Source organism: Festucalex cinctus, chromosome 11 (genome assembly GCF_051991245.1).
Source record: "Festucalex cinctus isolate MCC-2025b chromosome 11, RoL_Fcin_1.0, whole genome shotgun sequence".
Classification (NCBI taxonomy): domain Eukaryota; kingdom Metazoa; phylum Chordata; class Actinopteri; order Syngnathiformes; family Syngnathidae; genus Festucalex; species Festucalex cinctus.
In genome coordinates, this window is record NC_135421.1 from 19,776,982 (window position 1) to 19,802,781 (window position 25,800).

Consider the following 25,800-nt stretch of genomic DNA (forward strand, 5'->3'; position numbering starts at 1 on the left):
GCCGTAAAGCTCCCCCGGCCGTGACTTTACAAGAAAGAAAAACACCCGCGCTGGCTTTTAATCGGAGGCCGTTAAAATTAACGCCGCCTAACATTTTACTGCCGCTCTCTGTGTCCGCCGCAAAACCACGCAGGAGAGGTTGCGATTATGACCCCTGACCTCATTCTTAATTCTATTGAGAGTCTCTTTAGGGCGGGGATGTGTCTGTGTTGATTTAGGGGCAGATCATAGCTTTTGTCGCCCAAAATGCAACGTCAATGATTGCATTTTGTGTGATATAACATTTTTTTCATTCAAAAAAAAAAAAAATACTTTTTTTCAGGTCTGTTCTCTTCCAAAAAAAAAAAAATATATATATTTTTTTTTTGGAAGAGAACAGACCTGATTTGTGGGAAATGCATATAGGAAAATAACAAATTAATAAAACAAATTAATTAAAAATTCTAAAAAAAAATGGGGGTGCTCTGACTATAAAAAAAAAAAAAAGTTGCCTTTTTGACTGTGATATTCCTAAAATGATGCAGGAGAGGTGGTGATGATAACCCTTAGCCTGATTCTTTGATTCTTTTAGTCACTTCGAATTCCCGTTGGGCGCGCCGGCCCTTTAATTGGCACGACAGGGGTGCACTATGGGGGCGTGGGAGCTGGCCATTGATGTGAGTGCATGAAAGATCAACGCAAATGTCAGGCAGTCGCTTTCCCCCGAACTCTGAGCCACAACCAAGAAAATGTTTTCATTTTTTGCCAGTGATTATGAGTACGAGGCAGCAATTATTTTAAATCACAAGTCTCACTTTTCTCCATTTTCAAACCATTTGGCGTTTTTATGGCATTTTGTGCTAGAAATACAAGCTCTTGTGATCTATTGTTGCATTACATTTCAAATACATTACAAAAATATTACTTTTTGTCTATTTAAACTTTTTTTCAAAATATTTTGATGCCTTTTTTTCATTTTCTTCTATTATAGGACTTTGTCATTAAATTATGATTTTCTTCCTCTGTTAAAATTGTGATTTTGTCATACAGTTACATTATCATAAAACATTAAACATAAAACATGTCTTGGCATTTTTCCTCCCGAAAAAATGAAAACGTTTTCTTTCAAAATAACTTTATTGTAAAATTACATTTCTCTCTCTGTATAGTTTTTTTTCACAAATTTTCAACTTTTGATCTCTTAATATTTCGTTTATTTTCTTTTTTCATTTAAACTTTTTTCTTGATATTTAGCATCTTTTTCCTCACCAAAATCCAACATTTTCTGCCAATATAACAAAATATTTTCCTCTGTTAACTCATTCAAACACAAAAACGTATTTATACGTATTTTAATAGTTTGTCCTTCACTCCCAAAAACGTACATTTTCATGTTTTTTTTTTTTTTTTTTTTTTTGCTAGAGCATACAGAAGGCACTTCAGCTTCGATGCGGTTGGCAGTTATTACAAAAACGGCCAGCAGGTGGCAGCAGAGTACAAGACATCAGCCAGGGCCATGTTGCAAGATGCTCTTTTTGCCATTGTTTTCACCAGGAATATGAGTAATGATGCCACTTAGCTATATTCTAATGATAATTGCTGCAAAACGGAAACAGATATAAAAATACTTTTTTTTTTCCTGACGAAAGAAGAAACTCTAATCTTTCTTTTGATAGGTTCCATGTTTGTGTAGCAATAGAACAGAATATTCTGTGGACCTTGCAAAATCAGTCAAAATACAGTAAAACAGCTGGGAGCAAAGTGGGTTGCTTCAGTGAAAATGGCTGGGTAGTGAATGAGTTCATATTTTGACATTTTCTCAAAAAAATATTACTTTTCTGACAACCGCACACTGTAACATTTTTGTTGTATTTCAAATCAAAACTAAACCACGAGTTTAATTTTTTGGGGTTTCCACACACACACACGCACCCCCACACACACAAAAGCGCATTTAATGACGTTAGCTTCCGAAGCTCATCAGGCCCGTCGCCATCCGAGCAGACTGCCGAGTGCTCGCATGCACTCGACCTGGATGGCGACGCGCGCCACCGCGTTGCCATGGTAACGCGCTGGCAGCCACTGTGAGAGGCTGCGCTCTTCTGATTTAGAGGCTGCCATCTGGACTTAAATTGATTTTCCTTAAAATAAAAAGGACGACAGATCAGCTCGTTACCTTGACGATGTAATAGAACTTTCAAAGCAACGAGCAGCCTGGACTTCATTTTTAGCTCGTTTAGCTCAAGTTGTTGTTGTTGTTGTTTCAGACCACGCCAGTTGTCTGACATTTTCAGCCGGACATTGCAGGGTCATTTGGATATTTACAGGGTTTTTTTCCTTGCGTTAGATTGCTCACAAAATTTGAAAGTAGTTTAACTGGACAGATGGACAATGCTAAATTGTGAAATTTTGTTTTCATTATTGCGGGTGGGAATCATAAAACCGTTAATATCTCAAATCATGATTGGATAATTCAGCCCCAAAGCCAAGCTCTTTTAGCAACATGAAGGTTGGAGGAAATGTTTATCATAAGTTTGACCTATAAGGCTGTACAATTAATTGAAATTCACTTACAATTTCAATTATTACGCTCCACAATTACAATATCAGCATAACAGTAAAAAATAAAAATAAAATTGAGTTGTTTAAATGTATACATTTGCACGTTTTTTGTTTTTTTTTATTTTAAAGTAACTTAGTTTAATAAATGTTGTTTCATCCAAAAGGAGCTTGCATAATTATTGTGTTTCAAATAATTTTATGTATGTTAATATTTTTTATTTGTTTTCTATGTTTGACATTTTCTTTGTTTTGTTGGCGTGCACATGCTGCATTCCAACTTCAAATTTTTGCCAACATAAATAAATATATATTATTCTACTGCGATTGGCTGGCAACCAGTCCAGGGTGTACCCTGCCTACTGCCCAGAGCCAGCTGAAATAGGCTCCAGCAGCCCCCGCGACCCTTGCGAAGAATAAGCGGTCAAGAAAATGGATGGATGGATGGATGGATGGATGGTTATTATTCTAAATATATATTATTATAAATTCTGTTTGGTCCAAAAGGAACTTACATAATTATAGTGTTTCTATTTTTTTTTAATTGGTTTTAATATTTTAAAATGTGTAAGGATTTTCTTGTTTTGTACCAAAAAAATAAATGATCGTCCTACTGCACAGTGCACAAGCTGCACTCTTAACTTCATGTTTTTGCCAACATACATAAATAAATAAAGAAATATTATTATAAATATTATTATAAATTCTGTTTGGTCCAAATGGAACTTATGCAATTATAGTGTTTCTATTTATTTTTTTAAATTGGTCTTAATATTTTTAAATGCTTAAACATTTCCTTGTTTTGTACCAAAAAATGATAATTAATAATATTAATAATAATAATAAATACATGTTCCAATTGCTACCAAATTTGAAGCACGTACACAACTTAAATGTGTGACACTAAATTGTGAACCATTTTCTTTTTTATTATTGCGTGTGGGCGTAGCATGGCGGTAAAGTTTGATGACTGTTCCCTGAATAGCTCCCCGACAAGTGCACTGTACTTGAAGTATTTCTGGAGCAGCAGCAGCAATGAGAAGTTTCTATTGATTTTTAAACAAAGCTTCTTCTTTTTCTTTTAGTTGCTCCATTTGCGGCTCGACCGTGCTAATAATTTTTTATTGATGGAGGCATTAGTGAGGAAAACTCCACAGGGAGCAGTGGTTGCTCAACTCGAAGTTGTTGAAATGCTTAACTGAAGAAACCCCACGTCTTTGCCTTCACTTTTATTGTCTTAGTGATTTGTCAAATTAACCTCCTGAGAGTTGAATTGCACTTGTTTGATAGTGATCAACATTAAAAAAAAGCTTTGCTGGCATTTTTTCCCCATTTTTTATGCAGCAACCTTGGTTTTCTTTGTGTTTTTGCTTCTTTCAGCTCGATAACATCGCTACTGTCCTCGACACATACTTGACAGTCTGTCATTTTGAATATTGTGTTCTGTCACAGTAATAGGCACCAAACCTACCGAAAGAAAGAACCAGAAAACCAAAAGTTTGTTCCTACCTCTTTCCGTTCCAACAGTAGAATACGGGTTGGTTTCAGCAAAAATGTTGTGTTTTTTTTTTTTGTGTGTGTGTGTGTGATTTTTTTTCTTTGACTAAGAAATTGAGCCTTTTGTGAAAAGAAGAATGTCAAACAAGACAGTTTTGTGAAACCTCAAATTCTAAAACAAAAACAAGATAGAAGCTATTTATCAGCGGTAGTAATCGGTTGGATTCCAGTTGACTAATTCTAAATGTCCACGGCAGTGATTAATATGAATAATTCTTATTTTTAAGTTTTGTAAAACGTCTTTTCTGTGCAGCTGCCTCCCACTTGGCGGTTAAAGGAGCGGTCGTCACCATGACAACGTCCATGGCCGGCCTCCTCCTGCTGAGGCTCCTCCTCCTCATCCTCCCTAAGACGTCATCGGCGCTGGTAGCTAATGCCAACGCTTCATCGGCGCTCCCGACGATGTCGCTTTTCCAACCCCTCGCTCAGCCCGAGTGCTCCAAGAAAGAACATCCCAAAGTGTCCACGCAAGGTGAGGCGCCCATGTTTTGCTGTCATTAGCGGTATTAGCATGTTAGCAAGGTGAAATCAATGGAGTTGTATAATAATTGTATATTTCTAATAATTTTGACACCACTCATTGAAAGTCGGCAGATTTGAAACGTCCATTTGTAGAGTGCTGCCTGTATACCTGTAGGATCTTTTTCCATGAGCTATCTGAAGTGTCTTAGCTCTAATGTGAGTGTAAATCAACAGTTTTCTTATTCTGGCAAAGAACACCAATTGAATGTTGGGAGACTTGAAATTTTTTAATTGGTAGAGCACCACCTCGATACATGTATCACTCTGACATCTGCCACTAGTCTTCCCAATGGTCCTGAAATGAATGGGAAGTCTAATCTTTCTGAAGAAATCCTGCCAATAGAGCGCCGCCAAGAAGCATGTCCTTTGTCATCAACTGTATCAAGTTTCTTGAATCCACAGTAATTAGAAAATCAACATGTTCTCCTTTGTGATCAACATGTTTGAACAAATGCTTGAAACGTGTAACTTCACTTGAGCGTCGCGTTGAATCCTGTATGGACGTTAGCCTCCAGCTATCCCAAATGTCTTGGATTGAGTATTGTTGATACAAAACGGACAGGGTACTTGCTAATTGCTTTGCTAAAGAGCACTTATCCTTGAACGTTTGAAAGTCATTTCAGAAGTCTAAATGGTATACTGTGAAAGTTAGCATTGCTAGCATAATCAGCTCACTACGACAAATGGGCTAATGTTAGCCACCTTCAAAATTGCCTTACGAACATGTTTCTGTTAAATGTGCTTTTTCTTATTATTGTTGTTTGTGTGAAGACTCTCAAATTTCACCTAGCGAGCTAGCAGGATTCTCGATGCTTAAGCTAGCTAGTGGCTAGCTCTCTCCAGTGTTTGTTGTTGGATAAGAGTAGTTTCTGTTAGCCTGCCAAAAAATCCACTTTGGACTTTAAAATGCAACAAAGACAATTGCACACTTAGTATGTTAAGCTAACACAACTAGCATGTATTCTCTATACTGTTTAGAGGAAGAAAATGAATGGTTTTGTTTAGAGGACCAGCACAAGGTTAGTTGTTGGCCTGTACAATGGATTCTTTTGTGTCAGTTCTCTATTCAGCATCATTAGAGTGAGTGCGCCTTGAACCACAGCAGCAGTGAGATGAGGGCAACAGTATGTGAGCAAACACTCACAAATTGTTATGTTTGTTTTGGGGCTTGTGTTGTTTGTCTCGTGTCTGCCAAAGAAACAAAACCAAAAATAACTGAGCAGGAAAAACTGAAATTAAGCAAAATTCTTAGAAGGCGCTCTTTGAATATGCTGTGATAACCTGAAACATCCAATTCGGTTGAGCAACACCTAGAAACCTGTCCTTTGACACAGCTATCCTTCAGGTCATGGGTCGAATGTAATTACAAAGTACTGGCGTTCTTGGTCTGCCAAAGAACACTTATCCTTGAAAGTTTGAAGGTCCAAAATTCCAATTGGTAGAGTGCCACCGGGAACAATGTCTTTTGATACCATCTGTATTGATTTGAATATTGTCATTAAATAATCAACAGCTTTGTGAAAGGACATCCCTCTTTTAGAGTCAAAAATTCAACAGAATAATTTCATTGGTAGAGTGCTGCCTAGAAACCTGTCCTTTGACAAATCTATCCCGTGTGTCTTGGATAGAATATATTATAAGTTTCCGGCTTTGACAAAGAACATGAAGCCGTGACCATTTGTAAAAAAAAAAAAAAAAAAAAAATTCAGAATTTCAGTTGGTGAGCGCTGCCTAAAACTATGACCAAGTGTTATTTTTGCCACCAACTATCCCAATTGTCATTATAAATCAACAAAGTCCTTGCTAAAAGAAAATGGAGAACACTCATCCTTAATTATTTGAAGACTTGAACATTTTGCTCAAGCGCTGCCGAGAAACAGCCAGAAAGGAAGTGAATTGAATCAACTGAACGTGTCGTCTGTGATTGATGAGTATTTTATGTTTGCTTTTTGGAGCGCAACCTCGCTCACCTGCATCAGAAAGCCTGAATGGTGACCAGATTAAAGTCCAACAATGGCTACCGCCAACGGTTGAAGCTAATGCACATTCTGGACAAAATTGGATGGATTTGAATTAGACCGTTGGTCGAGTGCCACCTAGAAATGTACCAGTAGCACTTTTCCACTTGCTGTCAAGTGTGTCTGGGATCACAAAGGATTATAAATTCATATTGTTCTTGCTCTGACATAGAAAATAAATCCCTAAATGATTGAAGATTCCAATTGTTAGAGCGCCACCTAGAAAAATCTTTGATACCATAGCTTTGTAAATACAGTGTTTTTCAACTGCCGGAATACATTAATGTTTTGGATCGAATATTGTCAGTAAGATCGAATACCTCATGGTGATGCATCCTCCTTGAAATGGGGTACCAGACTTTGTCTTTTGGTCGTGTTCCTAGGCAGCACTTGAGCAAATTTACTTTCCAAGTGATTTGCTAGTTTATTTTGTGACTCTCAGGGCACTGCTTTGTAGCCAGCGAGTTTCTTAGTGAGTAGATAATCTTCACACCTTTCCTTTTCCCACTGCATGCAACAATATCCGTAAAGATAAAGCGGATATTCCTCTTGGGATTGAAAGGGAGATGGTAGAGCTCGCTTTAATGCCACCTTTGGAGAAGACGAGCGGCAAAGTAATCCGGTGAATAACTGCGCACGCCGTCATGCTCTGTTTTCTCCCCCAAATCACGGCAAACTCCCGAGAGAATTGAGCAGAAACAAACCAAGATATTTATTTTGCCTTTCTTTTTCCATTTACGCATATTCCCGCCTGCCGCTCGACTCTTTATTAATCTAATTTGCACTCTGCACCGTCTCGTCTCCGCGCCGTGAATACAACAACGCTTTGCATCACCTTGTGAACCGAGCGCTCGAGTAATAAAAGCGGGGGGTAAAACAAAACAAAAAACAACAAAGCGCGACGCGGCATTCTTCCGTCTTCAGTCTTGATTACCGAGGCGGCCCTAATCGGAGCTGCCGCCCAAGCATTTGTGGCCCATCAATCATCCAGCTGGAAAGGCCACAACGGGACTGTCGGTTTGTAAGTTGGAAAGGTGAGGGTAGCGAACAGTGCTCGAGGCTGGATTTGAAAGATCGACTTGTTGATACCTCATAATAATTCCCTCATCAACAGCTAGCGACGCTAACATAGCTAATGCTGCCCTTCAATCAAAGTCAACTTTTCATCCCGTTCATGTTTTTCATTTCCGACGAGAAGGCGCCACAGAGGAGCTCTTTTTATTTCTTGGCTGCTTTGAACAATCCCAGAGTCTTTAAAGCCAGCGAGTCTGAGAGGAAATCAATCCCATAAATCCTGGATTTCATTGCGACGCGCTGCATTAGCATGCTAAGGCTAAACGTGAGGCATGTGAGGGAAAAGGCAAATGTTTGGATATATATTGCTACAGAGAGACTTGACGCATCCTTAAAAGTTTGGGGGTCACTTTTTTTGCAGAGCGCCGCCTAGAGCTAAGGTGCCAACATAACCTTGCCAACAGGTGTCCCGAATGGCTTGGAACAAATATTATCTGTAAAAAAATAAAATAATAATAATAATAATAATTACAATTGTACGGCTCTTGCTGTAAAACTGTTTCTTCAAAGATTGTTCAAGAATTAGTAGCGCTCCGCCTAGAACCATGATAGCATGTCCTTGCCATTAGCTATCTCAAGTGTCATGGATCAAAGATAATTATAAAGCAACTGGCTTTTGGTTCTATCACAGAACACTAAACGTTTGATGATTACTTAAAAACATCAACTCATAGAGTGCCACCTAGAACTATGTGCCAATACAACCTTAGCGCCAGCCATCCCAAGCTTCTTGGAAACAATATTTTTCCATGAAAAAAAATGTAGGGTTGTTGCGGTAACACTATACAAAGATTTTGTTTGAAAATGCTACTAGAGTGCCACCTAGAACCATTGTGACATGATATTACCACCAGCAATTATTATAGAGATCTTGCTTTGACAAAATACTAATCCTTCAAAGACTGTTGAAATATGCTAATTGGTGGAGAGCTCCCTAGAAACCTCCACCAGCACGGCTTTGCTACCAGCTATCTCAGATGGTTTGGGTGAAATATTGCCAGTAAAAATGGATATGGAATTCTAGGGTTCTGACAGAGATCATTAGTCCTTGAAATTTCGATGACAATTCCAATTGCTAGAGCGCCGCCTAGAAAATACTCCTCAGTGGTCCAGCCAATGTTGGAAGATCTTTTTTTAAGATCACAACTTCCAAGTTTTATCTCTTTAGCTTCCTAGAGTTGCAGCCGCTATCTCTTTTTCCATTTTCTCTTCGGCCGACTGAGACTGTTGAGAAAGAGAGAGCGAGAGAGACAGGTCGCCGTAAATTAGGAGTGACTCTGCCAGAGCCCGAGAGAATGCAAAAAAGAGCAGCTGCCACGCGAGCAGTGGAGGGGTCACCAGGCTAATAGCCTCTGATCAGCCAGAACTAAAGATGTGTAAAAGACATTTTATTTTGAAAGTTACTGTTTACAAGCTGGATATTTTGCTGTTGCTCTGGACTTTTATTGTGAAATTTCACCATATATCAGCTGAATGTTGTATTCCCATTGCTGTTGGATTTTTATTGTTCAGTCTGGGTCACCATGTACTAGATTTTGATAATGTAAGATCAAATAAGGTTGTGTTGTTTCTCTCTGGTGTGTATGTTGAAAGTCACCATGTTGTGTTGTTTCTCTCTGACTTTTATTTTCAAGGTCATCACCTGCAAGCTGTTGCTCGTGAATCGTGACTTTTATTATGAAAGCCGCTGTGAACAAACTGGATTTTTTTTGGTCATTGATAAGCAGTTTGGTTAATAGATGGATGGATGCTCTTGCACTTTTATTGTGAAAGTCACCATTTACAGTCTTGTTATGTAGTCGCTCGTTGACTTTTATTGTGATGATCCACCACGTCTAAGCGCAATACTTTTATTTTGAAATTCACAATGTAAAGGTGGCGTCTTGTGATTTTATTTTGAAAATCACCATGTACAAGGTGTAGGTTATGTTTGTGCTTGACTTTTATTGTGAAGTTCAGCATGTACAGTACAAGCTGGTTGACCGTGACTTTATTTTGAAAGTTGAAAATCACAATAAGATTACTCATGCCTTTTATTGTGAAAGTCAGCCTGTGTATGATTGCTGAAGACTCTTATTGTGAAAGTCACCATGTACAAGCTGGGCATTGCATTGTTGTGTATTTGTATTTTTAACTTATTTTTTGCGTTGTCATTATGGGATGTTGTATGTGGAAATGTGAAGGGATTTTTTTTAATTCCATTTTAAAATAAGGCTGTAACAATGCAAAATGTTGAACAAGTGAAGTTCTGTGAATGTGTTCTCAATGAACCTCAATATAGAGCTTTTTGTCTGCGCCACACAATACATGGCAGCAAAATGAAAACTCAAAATAATGGTCGGGAGCTGGCATATAAACGGTGAGGGAAGGGGGCGTTAAATGCGAGTAGCGGAGGGGCTTTACGGTCCCAGCTGTGGGCCGCTTACGAGGAGATTGAACAGGCGGCGCGTATAAAAAAGCTTGTAAGCGCGAGGATAAACGCCAATCATCCTTGCTGTAGGAATTCTCAGCAGACGGATGTTTACTGTCTGTTTAAAGTGAACAAGAAGGGGGGTGGGGCCAATTAATGCTTCCTGATTGGAGATTAAATAAGTACAGTCATTTAGTTTTACCGCTCACTGATTTGTTGCCCAGATGCTACGCTATGCTAGGCTATTTTATTTCCATGTTATTCTATCTCTAATGCTAAACTATGCTAAGATGATGCTAAACTATGCTAAGCTCTGCTAATAATACTTTTTGTTCCCCTCAGTACTCAGTCCGTGGATATCGACGTTCTCCTGGGCCAGCGTGCGGGATTTCTCCCAGCTGACCCTCGACCTTGCCAGGAATGAACTTATTGTGGGTGCCAGGTGAGACACACACAAGCTCACGTGCGCAAACGCACACGCAGTCATACACATTTTACCCCCTCTTGCAGGAACTTCCTGTTCAGGCTGGACCTCAGCAACATATCATTGATCCAGGTAAGACCATCTTCTTTCTCATTGCTTTGGAATTGTCAAGTCAAGTCAAGTCAAGTCATCTTTATTTGTCACATATATGTTGCAGTTGTTAATTTTATGATTTTATTTTGACTTTACTTTGCAAAGTCACCGAGAGGTGAGACGTCAGTTAGATATTTTTAGAAACAATTTCCTGCTCGCTCGCGACACAAAGACGGCGGAGCACATTATTGCTTTTCGGACACTGTTGTTTGTGCGTGTGCGCGTGTGTGTCTTGCCACATGTGCATGTGTCACGGACAAGGCATTCATTAGAAACGTTCCGGAAAAATCCAGCTCGCACCTGAAGCACCATCCAGTCACGGAGGGTCACAGGTTATTGTACTATTCTTGATGATGCTGAGAAGGCGGACGGGGGTGGGTGAATGAGGGATGATGGAAGGAGGGAGGGAAGGTTCGTAGTGGGGCATGCGGGGTACTGAGGCGAGGCCCCTGGGAGCTCACCTGCCTGCAACCAGCAGAAGCAAACAGGCAAGCGGAGACGCTGACTGCACAGCCAATCACTGAGACAAATGAAACACACACAGGAAATACACACAAATGACAAGAAACACGCACACACATCAAGTCCAGAGCATCAAGGGATCACCTTGACATGTTGTGGGACTTTTATTGTGAAAGTCTACCATGTAGAAATTCGATGTACTGTCGTTGACCATGGACTTTTATTTTGAAAGTTACCATGTGTGGTTGCTTCATTTTTTGTGTGAAAGTTGACCCTGTTCAAGCTTGTGTCGTTGCTAAAGACCTTTACTGTGAAAGTCAACAGGAACCAGATGGATGTGGTGGGATGGCTCGCAGACTTTTATTATGAAAGGCCGCCATGTACAAGCTGTTATTTGAAACTTTTATTGTGAAAGTCGCCATGTTCATTGTTGTGTGGTCGGTCTTTTGACTTTCATTTCTACAGGATGTTGCAGTGTTGGTCGGACTCTTTTATTCTGAAAGTTCACAGGGAAAGGATGGATGTTTTGTGTTTGCTTGTGACTTTTATTGTGAAAATCTGCAATTTGCTAGCTTGATGTTGTGTGGTCTCCTTCGACTTTTATTGTGAATGTTTACTTATACATGCTGGACATTGGGAGGTTGCTTGTGACTTTTATTGTGAAAGTCACTGGGTACTAAGCTGGGTGTTTTGAGACAGGTTAGACCTTAAAAAATAGTGTTTCAAACTTGCGTGGGGTTTGTGGACTTTAATTATGAAAGGCCACTATGCATAAGTTGTGGTTTGTGACTTGTATTGTGAAAGTCAATCATATACAAGCTGGATGTTGTTCAGTTACTCGCACATGAGGCCTTTCACAATAAAAGTTATACAACATTCAGCTTGTACATGATTTGTTTTGTTTGTTTTTGTTTTTGCTTTGTCCCAAAAGTGTTCACACAACATCCAGCTGTATACAGTGGACTTTCACAATAAAAGCCACAAGTGCGACACCAGTTTCATAATAAAAGTCAAGGCAATCAAATTTCAGATGAACTGCCTAGAATTAACATTACTTACCTTTTTTTTTTTTACACTCTTGCACTAAAAATGTTAGAATGTGACCCTTTTATTTTGAAACTGCAGCGTCAAGTCTGGGAATGAACGCACAAGTGATTTACTGTATTGTATTGTATTGTATTACTTTAATGATATATATTTTTCCATGACAGCAATTGTGAATATTATGAACAGGCTCACACAGTCATCCATGCATCGCACTGCTCCCACTCAGACTTTCCCCGGGCGGCCCACGCCATCATTTTTATTTATTTTTTTACTGTGCCTTCCTTCTGCTTTTTTTTTTTTCTCAAAACTCCTTGCCGTATTGCCGCGTGGGATGCGGGCCGGCGCCGCATTTAGTAGCGGGTCTGATGCCTGATTGCCGCCCACTCGCGCCGTCCCACCTGCGCCGGCTGACAGTGCGCCCACTCGGAGGTGCCTCTCGCAGCCCCCCCCCCCAATTCGTCCCCCGTCACCACTGTAGAGCAGCAGGAGGAAGGTGGTGGGAGGTGTGTGCGTACTGTACATAATAAGTGTGTGCATGTGTGCGTGTGGGATGGATGGTTAAAAAAAAACAAAAAAAAACTCAAGTGTCTGACAGGAGCAAAAGAGGAAAATGAGCTTTTATGCGTTTCTCATTATTTGCATCTTTGCATAAGCACTCACATTCATAACCTGACGGGAAATCATAACAATCATAATAAAAAACACAACAATAACAACATCTGTTCATCATATTGGATATTATTACTCTGTTGATTCGGTTCCCAGTAGCGCTAGCGGCGGGCGTCACGTCATAAACAGCTTTTATTAAGTGTACTGGCAGCGTTTTGCGTCACGTCTTAACGGTCATAGAAATGGAGAAACACATTCATCACTGTTAATATTAGGACTTAAAAACAATAAACAAGTCATAAAAAAAAGTTCCCCACTGTGAGGTTACAAACAATAAAAAAAAGATCATTTGCTCTTATATAAAGTGTAAAAATAAGTTAACGACAGGAGGCAAGAAGGAAGGAAAAGAAGGGCGGGAGGGAGGAAGGAAGTAAGGAAAAGTGAAGGAAGGAAAAACAAGGCCAGAATGAGGACTGAAGAATAGGAGGGAGTAAAGTATGGAATGAAGGACAGGATGAAAGAAGGAAAGACGCAAAGTAGAGAGGGAGAGTATGATGAAAGGGAGAGGATTGTAAGGTAAAAAAAAAAAAAGGAGGGAAGGATGGAAAGAGGAAGGATGGGATGAAAGACTGAAGGTTTTATGGAAGGGCAGGAAGGAATGATAAACAGAAGAAAAATAAAAAAGGATAAATTAAGTTAAATGAAGCTAAGGAGGGGAGGGATGGAGGTTGAAAGAATAGTTGAAGGACAAAAGTAAGGAATGTAGGATGTATGGAAGGAAAGCTAGAAGGAGGGCAGAACATAAACTAGAAAAAAAAGGGAGGTAGACGGAAGGAAGAAAGGATTGCAGGAAGGAAGGAAAAGAAAGGAAGAAACAAGGCTAGTTCGAAACAAAGGAAGGTAGAAGGAAGGAAGAAAGAATTGATGGATGGAAAGAAGGAAAGAAGAGGAGGGAGACTTGGAGGAAAAGAAGGAAGAAGGAAAGCAGAGAGGATTTTCAGAAGAAAAGGTGGAAGGGAGTAAAGATAGATGGCAAAAAAATGAAGGTAAGAAAGTGTAAATGTAAGTGCATACTTTCTGTTGTTGCTGTATCTAATAGCTTTTGTGACTTTTTGTTTTTGTTTTTTGTGAACTTGCCTGGGCTTGCTTTTGAAGTGTCTAATCTGTGATCTGGTTTGTTTATGGCGTCTGGAGAGTGAGCGTCCGTCAGATAATCCCAGCACGGATAATAAAAAGAAAAAGGGAACTGGAATGTCAACACGATGGCTATTCCATATCAGGAGCTCATCTTGTTTTTCCGTCACACGTGCCGCTCGGCTCATCTCGTACGTCAACAGGCCAAACTCCCAGAATCCCTCAGATGATCACCGGGATGATATCTTGACATGTTTGTGGTGTTTTGTGTTTGTATGTCTGATAGCTTTTGGTACAGTCTAAGCTTGGACTTGTTGCCCATTTCCAGTCCTATATATTTTTGCTTTAGAATGACTAGCACCCTACCTAAACCCAACCCTTAACCTAAACCCGTTAAATCTACTTACCCTCCTAATCATACTACCAACCTAGACCTTTAGTTTTATGTTTGGGTTAGATACCAAGGGTTAGGGTTAGCGTAATGGAAGTGTGTTCACCATAAAGTCTGGTTCGCTAAAGACTGAAAACCGTGGCCTAGTGGTTAAGATCTAAAAACTCCTACAGCTGTGTGGACAGCCTTTGGGTTTCAGTGTGTTTCATCAACCTCTGGCCTTGCTCTCATCCTGGAAACAGGAAGTGGTCTCGCTCCAACGTTCTTAGCTGCATGTGGTCCTTAGGAACATCGCAAAACACCGTTGGGAAAATAATTGCAGCTGTTGTTTCAGCTGCTGTGTCTGTATTCAGGACTCCCTCTGGGTTTGAGGTGGAGGTCTTCAAGTCTTTCCATGAGATCTTTGTTTGAAGTCTTTTTTTAAAGTGTGTTCTTGAGGTCTTTGCTAAAGGTCTTTCCATGAGATTTATGCTTGACTCACTTCTGGAAAATAAAAATTAGATCCCAAGGTCTTTGGTCCAGGTAGTTGCTTGAGGCCTTTAAATGAGATGTTCCTCAGGGTCTTTGACTAAGGTTTTACCTTTTAAGCTCACGGTCAAGGTAGCTTGACATCATTTTTTGAGGGCTTCTGGATCTTTCATTTCTTGGCCAAAGCTTTTACTTAAGGTATTTCCCTGAATTGCTTCAATTGGGTATTTGTTTGAGTTTTTTCCATAGTCGATTCTATACGTCTTTACTGAAGTCATTCTATTACATCTCTGTGGCAGGTCTTTGAGCTCATTTCTTAGGGACCCCCGGTAGAGCATTCCCTTTGTAAACTTTACTCAAGATATTTCCTTGAAGGGATTGCATGAGGCTTTCCTTGAAGTCTCTGCTTGTGGTCTTTCATTGAAGTATTTGCTTGATGTTTTTTGTGAAGCCTTTTCTAGAAGTTTGCCCAAGTTTCTCCATCAGGTGTTTATTGAGCTCATTTTTGGGAGGAGAGCCTTGAGGTCTTCTGGTGACATTTTCTTTAAACTTAGCTTAAGGTCTGTCACTGAGGCTTTATGCTGAGGTCTTCTGATTTCGTGTTTGCTTGATTTCTTTCACCGAGTTCTTTCAGTTAAGTCTATCCTACAGGTCTTTCTTTGAGCCATATCTTGAGCACATCCTTATCCTTTCAAACATTCCTAAAGGTTTTTGCTCAGTCTTTTCCTGAGGTCTCTTCCTAATGTGTTGTTTTTGCTAGAGGTCTTTCCCAGAATTGTTACTACCGGGTCTTTCCTTTAGGTTTTTCCTGAGGTTTTTCCTTAAGGTTTTACCTTTAATTGTTTCGATAAGCTCTTTCCTTGAAGTTTGTCCATACGGTCTTTGCTGGAGATAATTTCTTGAGGACCTCCTTGAACATTTCCTTTTAAATATTCAAAAAGTGTTTCAGCTTGATCTTTTTTTGAGGTGTACCATGAATTTTCTTAAAGTCTATACATCAGGTCTTGAATTGAGCTCATTTCTTTAGGACACCTTCAACTTCAAAACTTTCCTCAAGGTGGTTTTCCAACATTTTTTATTTGAGGTTTTTGGTTGTTTCCCTGATGTCTTTCCTCTTGGACCTCCTGTCGGGTTCCATCCTTGTGCACAAGGACATGCAGCTGCGGTCAGTCAGTCGTGAAGTCCAGAGAGGTTTTGTGGAGAGAAAAAAGCTTGAAAGCTGGAAGCCGAGTATCTCTCGCAGCTTGGCAGCCGATTTCATTCACACCCTTGCGCCTCAATTTGTCGGTAGATTTAATTATTGATATGTCCTCTGAGGGAATGGAAGAATGTCATGTATAATGTGAGTGGTGTACATTAGTGCAGAAATGATCCACGTCGTTTATACGTGTGTCGAGATAAGCCAGGGTAGCTGATTTTTTTTCCGCTTCTTTTTCTCTCCTTAGACTCCAGACTGATGATATTTACATTATGCGCAAGGAATTGGCGGTTGGCGTGTCAAATCAAATGTCGCTGCCTGACCTTTGAGACGATGGCGTTCGCCAGTTCGCCAAAATGGGGGTGGGGAAAATTAAATTGAATGGGTTTTTTGTTGTTGTTGTTGTTGTTGTTGTTTTAAAGACTGATTCCAATATGAGCGAAGGCAAAAATCATAACACTGCCGAACATTCTCATCATGCCAAGGAAGCTTTAAATAATGAATTTAACATTTTGCTCCATTCCAAATCAACGATGAAGCCTCTATAAAATATTCTAATATCAGATTTATTTATTTTTTTAGGATAAGAATAAGTTTAGATGCTGTAGTTTTGTGATGAAATACCCTTAGCCTTATCAAGGGACCTTGAGTGGATGTCATAAGATGGCATACCCAATAAAGTGTCCGGTGGTTGTACAATACAGTACAGTGCTCCCACAGTTTCAGCGGAGGATGTGGAGGAGGAGGAGGTCCCCCGCTAGGCCAGACATTGAGTGGGAGGCAGCAGAGCGAGCCGTCTCACGCTGGGCTCGCTTCACCTCTGCGCTACTACTTCCTGTCGTCAGGTGGGAGCGCCGCTACCTGCCGGGGGCCTGGAAAGACATGCTTTTCCGCACCACTTCTTCTCCTACACAATTGCTGTTCTTAGACTTTTTTTTTTTTTTTTTTTTTTTTTTTTTTTTTTTTTTAAAGCTTCTCAGCTACTGTAGTTGCAAAAATGTCATGAATATATATCCATGACCACATCATAGATTTGGACTTTTTCATAGAAAAGTAATCGATTTCAGGCTAAAAAAGACAGAATGACTTAACAAATACTGATTTTGTACTTGGACTCAACTCAAGTTCCACAGTGAGCTCTTTCAAAATCAATATTTTCCTCACTGTGACCGAGCAACAATCCCTGATAAGTTGTAGTTGTTTAATTAGTTGGTTGGCTAGTTAGGCAGTTGGTTCATTCATTTGTTATTTGGTCAGTTGGTTAGTTTTTCAGTTGCTTGGTTATTTTGAAGGTAGGTTAGTTTGTCAGTTCATTTGTTTAATTAGTATGTTGGTTAGTGAGTTATTTAATTCATTCAGTAGTTGTTATTTGGTCAGTAAATTAATATGTTGGTTAGTTAGCTAATTAACCTATTGGTAAATTTATTGGTTCGTTGTTTTTTTAATCAGTTGGTCGGCCAGTTAATCTTTATTTGTGAAGTGGTTGTTTGGTCGGTCAGCTGTTTGGTCAGTCCATCAGTTGCTGGTTGGTTGGAATGTGAATTAGTTTGTTGGTAAATAGATAGTCAGTTGGATGTGCGATTATTTAGTTGGTCAGTCAATACTTTGGTAAGTTGGTTGTTCATTTGTTTGGTTGGTTGTATGGTTGTTTCACTTAATTCTCATTCATTAGTCAAGTACTGTAGTTTGTTACTGAATTGGTTATTATATTTGGTCAGTTTCTTTATCAGTTAACTAGCTAGTTAATTGTTGCTCTCGTTAGTTCTTTAGTTAGTACAATTGCACAAAGTAAAAGGCATAACGACGTAACCGTCACCCATTAAGACTTTGTAAAAACTTTTTGTATGGACTAAAGATTTTAAGAAGGAAATTAGTACTTAGCTTGGGGGCCCATGTGGGGCAGCGACCAATCATCCCTTCATGTGAGCACATAGCACCTGTCAATCAATAGGGTGTCCCCGCCCCCTTCCTTGGCAGTCAATTGTTGTGACTTGCTGACACCAAAATAAAAACAATCGCCTCCTCTTGACAACTCCTGACAGCCTGATGGAATGACGTCATAGTCAACACACGCACAGAGGAATAAACACACACGCACACACAAAAAGAAGCAGTCGGATGCCTGTGCCATGAATCACTGCTTGGGGCATTGCCATTTTTTCAGCCTCGTCTCCAAGGATCCCTGTCGGCTTAACCCGCTGACCTTCACCACAAATATCCCCCTGAACAGACCCCCTCAAAACACACACACATGCGCCACACACACACACACACACACCCACACACACACACACACACACACACAACCCACCTCTATCGAGCTCGTCCTCACAGCTCTGGAACAAAGCCAAAGCCCTCGACACCGTTTTTTTTTCCCTCCTCCCTGCGAGCCAAAGCCTGAATGAGTGCAATCAGCAATGCAATCTGGGAAATGAGCGGCCGGCCCGTAGGTCGCTTTGCACAAGAAATACGCCGACCCGTCTCAAATCCAATAAGAGATTTTGGTTTGTTTTGTTGTTGTTGTTTTTTTTTTAGCTCCACTCAAATGTGAATAAAGCTTGTTTGGCCTTGAATTTTAAAACAAAGTCAATTACAATACTTGTTGACAAAACACAGACATTCATAGGCTATTCAAGCAAAAATAATAAGTTGTGTAATTACCTATGTGAATACATTTAATTGTATGCATTTTACATTTATAATTTTATTGTAGAAAATAGATATGTACTAGTCTGTACCAGCATGTACTTCAATAGTTCTGCCAGTGCCCTTATGGAGGGATAGAGAAAGATAGAGGAGGTTAAAAAAAAAAAAAAAAATCGTTTTTTTTTTTTTTTTATTCTTAAAGTGGATCAAGTGTGTGCAGGTGAGCAGTGTAGTGTGCATGGTGTATTGTCCTCTCCAGTGTGCACACATGAATATTAAAGAGTGTGATTTCCTGGCGGCCGCACAATAAGGCTGATAATTGAGCGTGCGCTGTCCTCGGCGTGCCACATTCCGCACAATTAAAGGCAGCTCTGCTTCCCCGCCGCCACATTTTACTTTTATTTGCTTCTTCTTCCATGCCACATTTTGATTGCATGCGCCCCGAGCCCGAGACGTGTGTTGGAGTTAATTCCCATCCATTAGGCAGGCCAACAAGCTAACCTGACAGCGCATTCTTCCCATTCTAACCAGCCAACACACACGAAACCAACACACATGCATTTGCATAAAACACAATCGGTGGCAGGGGGAACAATGGCGGCGGGGTGTCAGACCACGCTAATCAAGGCTTATACCACATGTGGCGCCACACTGATAAGGGCGACATTCTCACTCAGTCACTAAACACTCTTTACTAATCATCACCGGTTGCTACCCGTCATTATATATCAGTGCAGGTCACTATCATCACTTACCAGTCAATATCAGTCATGACTAGTCAATATCTGTCATTACGTGACTGCCAAACTCAACAGACACTGCTGATCATGACCAGTCACTAATTGACATTATCAGTCACTAGCAGCCATTAACAGTCACCTTCTTCAGTCACTATGAGTCATTACCAGTCAGTGCGAGCCACTACCAGAGATTATCAGTCACTAGCCGTCAGTACCAAACATTACCAGTCTTTACCACCAAACATTACCACTAACTACTCATCATTGCCAATCACTACATTACCAATCACTTTTGATCATTACCAAACTCCTTCCAAGGACTACCTATCATTATCAGTCACTAGTGATCAATAGCAATCACTACCAATCATTACCGGTCATAGCCAGTCAGTAAAAGCTAGTTTGTGACTTGGTTACTCACATTCTTAGTTGTTAGGTGGTTTATTGGTAGGGTAGTTAGCCAGTTTGTTAGTCGGTTTGTTAGTCAGTTATTTTTAGTTAGTTGTTTGGGTGGTGGTTGGTTAGTCAGTTGATAAATAAGTTGGTTGATTGGTTAGTTATTTGATGAGTTAGCTTAGCTTAGTTTGATTGTTGGATGGATTACAACGCCACGGTTTGTAATCATTAGTTAAATGGGTAGGTTATTTACAATGAGTCATTTAGTTTATCTGATTAGTCACTTGTGTTTTGCGTGGTTTGGTGATCGATTAGTTAGCCAGTTTGTTAGTCGGTTTGTTGGCTCAGTTGCCATCTATTGGTAGTCATTTTTATTCACACTCGGTTCAACCAACTAACTGAAGGTGGTTAATTAGTTATTTGATTAGTTGGCAGGTCAGTTTGGATTTTTGGTTCGGTAGTTTGTTGTTGATAGGGCAGACATTCGAATGAGACGTCGCCACCGCGGGGGGTTATATAGGGTCACCAAGAAATAGTAAAATTAGGTAGTTTGTTGTTAAGTATTTTACTCATTTGCATGGTTAGTTTGTCAGTTTGGTTAGTCAGCTGGTTGTCTCGTCAGTTAGGGGGTTGGGTTCTTTAATTGCTATTTAGTCAGTTAAGTTAGTTGATTAGTTAGTCAGTCAGCCCCTTAAAATCCTTGCAACAGATTTTGGTGCGGATCCAGATTAAGAGAGAAGTTTAATAAATGTCAAGTGAAAAGGTTTGTTTGTTCAAGGCTGTGCATGTGCATTGGCGTGGTGATGAGTGGCTCAAAGAATAGAATAAGTCATTATAGCTGAGACTAATTAGCGTATGCTTGATGTTCTGGGATTATAGATCCCAGTCGGAGAGTGGTAGCCAGATTAAAGTGCTAACGTTGTGTCACCTGGCAAGTCTCTTAAGATCCAATTAAAAGTGTGTGGAAGTGCCATTAAAAAAAGAAATCTGTGAAAACAAACCAAGTCAAAAGAACATGTTCCCAGCTGAGCCCCCCTCGGGCACACCCCACCGAAACAACCTCACTGTAACAACCCCGTAACACCATTCTTGCTGTGTGTTTGCGACCATGCAGTGTGTCAACATCTGCTTCATTTTAATTAAAGACAGATTTGTACGCTAATTTTCCCATGTTGCTGCTATGTGTAAAAGGTACAAACACACAATAGGGGGCTAAATTCGGGCTACCAATGTAGAATCAGAGGCAGGAAAAGGCGGGACAATCATGTGAAAATTTGAAAGCTTTTATTTAGGACGTTGTGTTAAACGAACTGTATGACAACTCGGTTGATGAGTAGGTCACTTACTTATATTTACGTTATATACTGTAGATGGTTAGTGAGCAAGTTAGTTAGTTTGTTAGCAGTTAATTTGTTTTTTGGTTGCTTGGTTTCGTTTGTCGCTATTGCCGTCATTGTTATTATCGTTATTTGATAGCTAGCCGGTTGTTGTTTTTTGTGTTGGGTGGTGAGCTAGTTTGCTATTGGCTAATTTATTATGCTATTTAATACGTAGGTTAGTTTCTCAGTCAGTGAGTTGGTCTGTTGTTTAGTTGGTTAGTCCGCTGTTTTGTAAGTTAGGTGATTAGTTAGTTGGGTAATTAACTAGTTAGTTAGTTAGTTAGTTAGTTAGTTAGTTGAACATCACTGTTCAGTCATTGGACAGAATAGACGTCAACCATATTGTGGCGACACCACAAATTGGTTGAGACAGGAAGTCTGCATTCATCCATTTGTAATCAGTTGTCAGTAGCATTTGGCCAAGAGATTGACATGCTAATGCTAATGCTAATCCAGTTTCCTGCTCAATCAGTGTTGTTGTTGTTGTTGTTGTGTAATAATACTCGTGGGCTGTCTGATTGGACAAAATTGACTTACTTATGCAAATGTTAATCATGCAATGTTATTTTTTGTGTAGTAGGCTACGTCTGTAATTGTGCTGTCTGACTGGTCGTCGTTGTGGCATGTCTTTCTCTCTCTCCTCTGGTTTCCTAGGCGACGGAATGGGCGCCCGATGACGAGACCAGGAGGTCCTGTCAGAGCAAAGGCAAGACAGAGGTAAGGTGCACACATCCTGTTAACATTGGGGGGTGGCGGTCGGGAGTTGTTGTTTTTTTCCTGCAAAGAAAATAGTGACCTTGTTTCCACCAAGCCCTAAAACCCTAACCTACCTTCTTTAAAACTCTAAACCTGTGTTTGAAACTCCAACCTTGGAACCCTAACATTAATATCCTAACCCTTGTTTTAAACCCCACCACAGGCTTGAAAGCTTAATTTGAAAATCTAACCCTGTCTTGAAACCCTAAAGCTGGTTATAGAAGACCCTCTCTTGAAACTGAATTTTTACTTCATAGATCCCTAACTAAGGGCGGCACGGTGGGCGAGTGGTTAGCACGTCCGCCTCCCAGTTCTGAGGACTCCGGTTCGAGTCCAGGCTCAGGCCTTCCTGGGTGGAGTTTGCATGTTCTCCCCGTGCCCGCGTGGGTCTTCTCCGGGTACTCCGGTCTCCTCCCACATTCCAAAGACATGCATGGCAGGTTAATTGGGCGCTCCAAATTGTCCCTAGGTGTGTTTGTGAGTGTGGATGGTTGTTCGTCTCTGTGTGCCCTGCGATTGGCTGGCAACCAGTCCAGGGTGTCCCCCGCCTACTGCCCAGAGCCAGCTGAGATAGGCGCCAGCAGCCCCCGCGACCCTTGTGAGGAATAAGCGGTCAAGAAAATGGATGGATGGATGGATGGAGATCCCTAACTAAAACAGGAGCTGTTGATGTAAACAAAACGTAGCAACAGAGCAATTCTCTGGACAATCAACTTTCTCTGATCGTCAACACAACTATTAGCTCGTCTGATTTCGATTACTTTTGTACTGATTGCAACCTTATTCACACACGCACACAGACGCGCGCACACACACAAAGGCGTCCAATCAATTCTCTTTAAAAGTAGCACCCTGGCGTCATGTCTCGTCTTTGTCGTAGCACAAAGGACGACAAATGACCAACCCATTTACACAAATACGCACATCCAGACACACACATAATAGCAGACTTACCATTAAGCAAACACAGGCAATTCCCAGGACCTCCAAACGTTTCATAAAAATATCTTTAAAAGTTTTCTTTGATTTAATAATGTAATTATTGATTAATTCACATACTTAAAAACATGTCAAAATGCTAATTCTGTCATGATCACTTGCAGACTTGATGTAGGAGAAGAGACCCCCAGACAGATTTTAAGGACTTTATCAAACTGAGGAAACTTTATACTTGATTATAAACACTAATATTCCAAATCTTTGCGCAGTGAGTACTTACTATTTGCATTGTGTTGACTTTTTGTGCAGATTGAGTGTCAGAACTACATCCGAGTGTTGCTTGTGAACAAGACCCAAGTCATGACGTGCGGGACCAACGCCTTCCAGCCCCTCTGCACCATCAGAGAGGTACCAGGCACCAACTTGCTAGAAAACTCCCATCTCGTAAAAAAACGTGTAGGAAAGTTCAAGTCAGGTTCACTTTATATATTAGGAAGTCATTGAATTGCCAGAATAAAGTTGTGATTATGAGATTCAAGTCAAACTTTTACGAGAATGAAGTCATAATTTAATGTGAGTGGAGTTAGAAGGTACTTGAAAGTTTTTAGTTTTATGTGAATTAGCTTGCCCCCACTTCACCCCTGGAATTTTTTTTTTCTTTCTCAATAACTGAATGAATGTTTTTTTTGTTTTTTTTTGTTTTTTTTTTGTTATGGTTGAAACATAAACTCATATTTATGTTTAAAATGAGTGATTTTACAACAATGAAGCCTGTATATCATTGAGCAACGAAGGATTGAGAGTGTTTGCGAATGTAGTCAATGTTGTTTATTCATCAGGGTTCATTCAAGGTCAAAAAGGTTCCATGGTTTGACCCCTAAAAAAACTTCTTCTACATTGCTATGGAGGACCAAAATAAATGTGAAAAAGCACATATAAAAGTATAGTTCAAAAATTAAATAAAAAAAATAATATCAATGGGAATAAAAACAATAAAATATAAACAAATAAATAAATAAATAAATAAATAAATAAATAATGAAAATAAAAAAATATAAAAATACATGTGGAAATAATTTTTTATTTATTTAATCTGGTGTTATTTTCTTTATTTACTTTTTTATTTATTTACTTTTTATTATGTCATTTTTGGTCCTCCATCCATTTCCAAAAATTAGAATTTGATGACTAGTTCAGCCCTGTTGTTAACGCACTTGGCGGTTGCAGGTGGGCAACCTGAGCAAGGTGTTGGAGCGCGTGAACGGCGTGGCGCGCTGCCCGTACGACCCCCGCCACAACTCCACGGCCGTGTTGACGGAGCGCGGCGAACTCTACGCCGCCACCGTCATCGACTTCTCCGGACGTGACCCTGTCATCTACCGCAGCCTGGGGGGGATGCCGCCGCTGCGCACCGCCCAGTACAACTCCAAGTGGCTCAATGGTAATCGACACATTCTTTGGGTGACGGCGTCATTTCTAGATGGCGTCTTTTATTTCTTTCTGCTGGACATGTTGAAAGGTTAGCTGAGGTAAGAGACGTTTGTGCGAGGGCACTGACTAGGGTCATGCAAGGGTTATGCTTACTGTGACAAGGGTCATGTAAGGGTTGTGTTTACTGTCATGACTAGGGTCATGCAAAGGTTATGCTTACTGTGACTAGGGTCATGTAAGGGTTATGTTTACTATCATGACTAGGGTCATGCAAAGGTTATGCTTACTCTGACTAGGGTCATGTAAGGGTTATGTTTACTATCATGACTTGGGTCATGCAAAGGTTATGCTTACTGTGACTAGGGTCATGTAAGGGTTATGTTTACTGTCATGACTAGGGTCATGCAAGGGTTATATTTGGGTCATGACCGTGAGGTCAAGTGTCTGTTTTGAACTGATGTAATCGGCATCTAGTTTCAACTGGTAATACGCTATGTGATGTCAGAAGCTATGTGATGTCAGGAATCTTTCATTTCTTTATCTAGTCAACAGTCAATCAGATAATTCCATGTCAGTCCTGTTACCCACATGTGTAGCCGCAACCAATCAGATCGATTCACTGTCTATATAAACTGTCTGAGAAGTGTGTGTTTTTTGTCGGATTATTATCCTCTATTTCTCCGTGCACCTCCACCTCCCAAGTTAGCTTAGCGTCTCGTGATTCTTGATACATTCTCGTTGTTTCTCGTCTAGTCAAGTTTGTTCTATGCCTCTCGATGTTATGTGATTAAGAGTTATAATCTTATTTGTGTCTGCGTTTTTGGGATCCAACTTCAGAACATAACGAGGGCGAGTAGGGAAGTGGAGATGAAAGTGAGGGAGCGTGAACCGCTGGAGACGAGTCAGGAAGGGTGATGAGGGACAACATAGAGGAGAACCTAGACGGATGATCAGTGAGCAATCTCGTTGCTCCTCGCAGCGGGGGGTGGTTGGGAGTACTGCTGTGCGTGTTACTGTAAGTGACTGGATGGAGAATGACTATACACACCTGGCCACACACGCGCACACACACACACTTAACTACACGCACAGGTACACAAAACACACTAACACAACTCACTACACACACACATCTGCCTACACACACGCACAGGCTGTCAGTGTAACAGAATTGCCTTTCTGTTGGATTGGAAGGTGAGAATGAAAATCTCATTTCCAGCGTTAAGCCGGCGCACTGGTTGAGACGGACGGAAGCAGGGAAGGGGGTGGGGGGGGGGGTGAAGGTGGGGGCTGGATCCAATCAATCTGTTCCCTCATGGGATTGGTCGTCAGCCAGGTGCTGGCCAATTCTCTCACGTCATGTGTCGGAACGACGGAAAAGGGCTAACTACAAACTCGACACATGAACGACTCGGAATTGCATTTAAATGTGGTTGTTTTTTTTAATTCCGCCCCCGAAGCCAGTTTTACCAAGCAAGATCACATTTGGTGTCTATCATGAGTGCTCC

The 25,800-nt window shown here is 40.5% G+C and overlaps 1 protein-coding gene across 5 annotated transcripts in view; it reads left to right on the forward strand.

Moving 5' to 3' along the window:
* Positions 1-25,800, forward strand: part of sema5ba (sema domain, seven thrombospondin repeats (type 1 and type 1-like), transmembrane domain (TM) and short cytoplasmic domain, (semaphorin) 5Ba) — a 100,454-nt gene that overhangs the window by 30,660 nt on the left and 43,994 nt on the right. For all 5 annotated transcript variants that reach the window (XM_077536478.1, XM_077536480.1, XM_077536482.1 and 2 more), the window contains 6 exons: positions 4,349-4,567; positions 10,462-10,561; positions 10,630-10,675; positions 21,821-21,883; positions 23,171-23,269; positions 24,089-24,302. In XM_077536478.1, coding sequence (XP_077392604.1) covers positions 4,387-4,567; positions 10,462-10,561; positions 10,630-10,675; positions 21,821-21,883; positions 23,171-23,269; positions 24,089-24,302 — 703 coding nt within the window. In that variant the 5' untranslated portion in view covers positions 4,349-4,386. The remainder of the gene's footprint in view (positions 1-4,348; positions 4,568-10,461; positions 10,562-10,629; positions 10,676-21,820; positions 21,884-23,170; positions 23,270-24,088; positions 24,303-25,800) is intronic.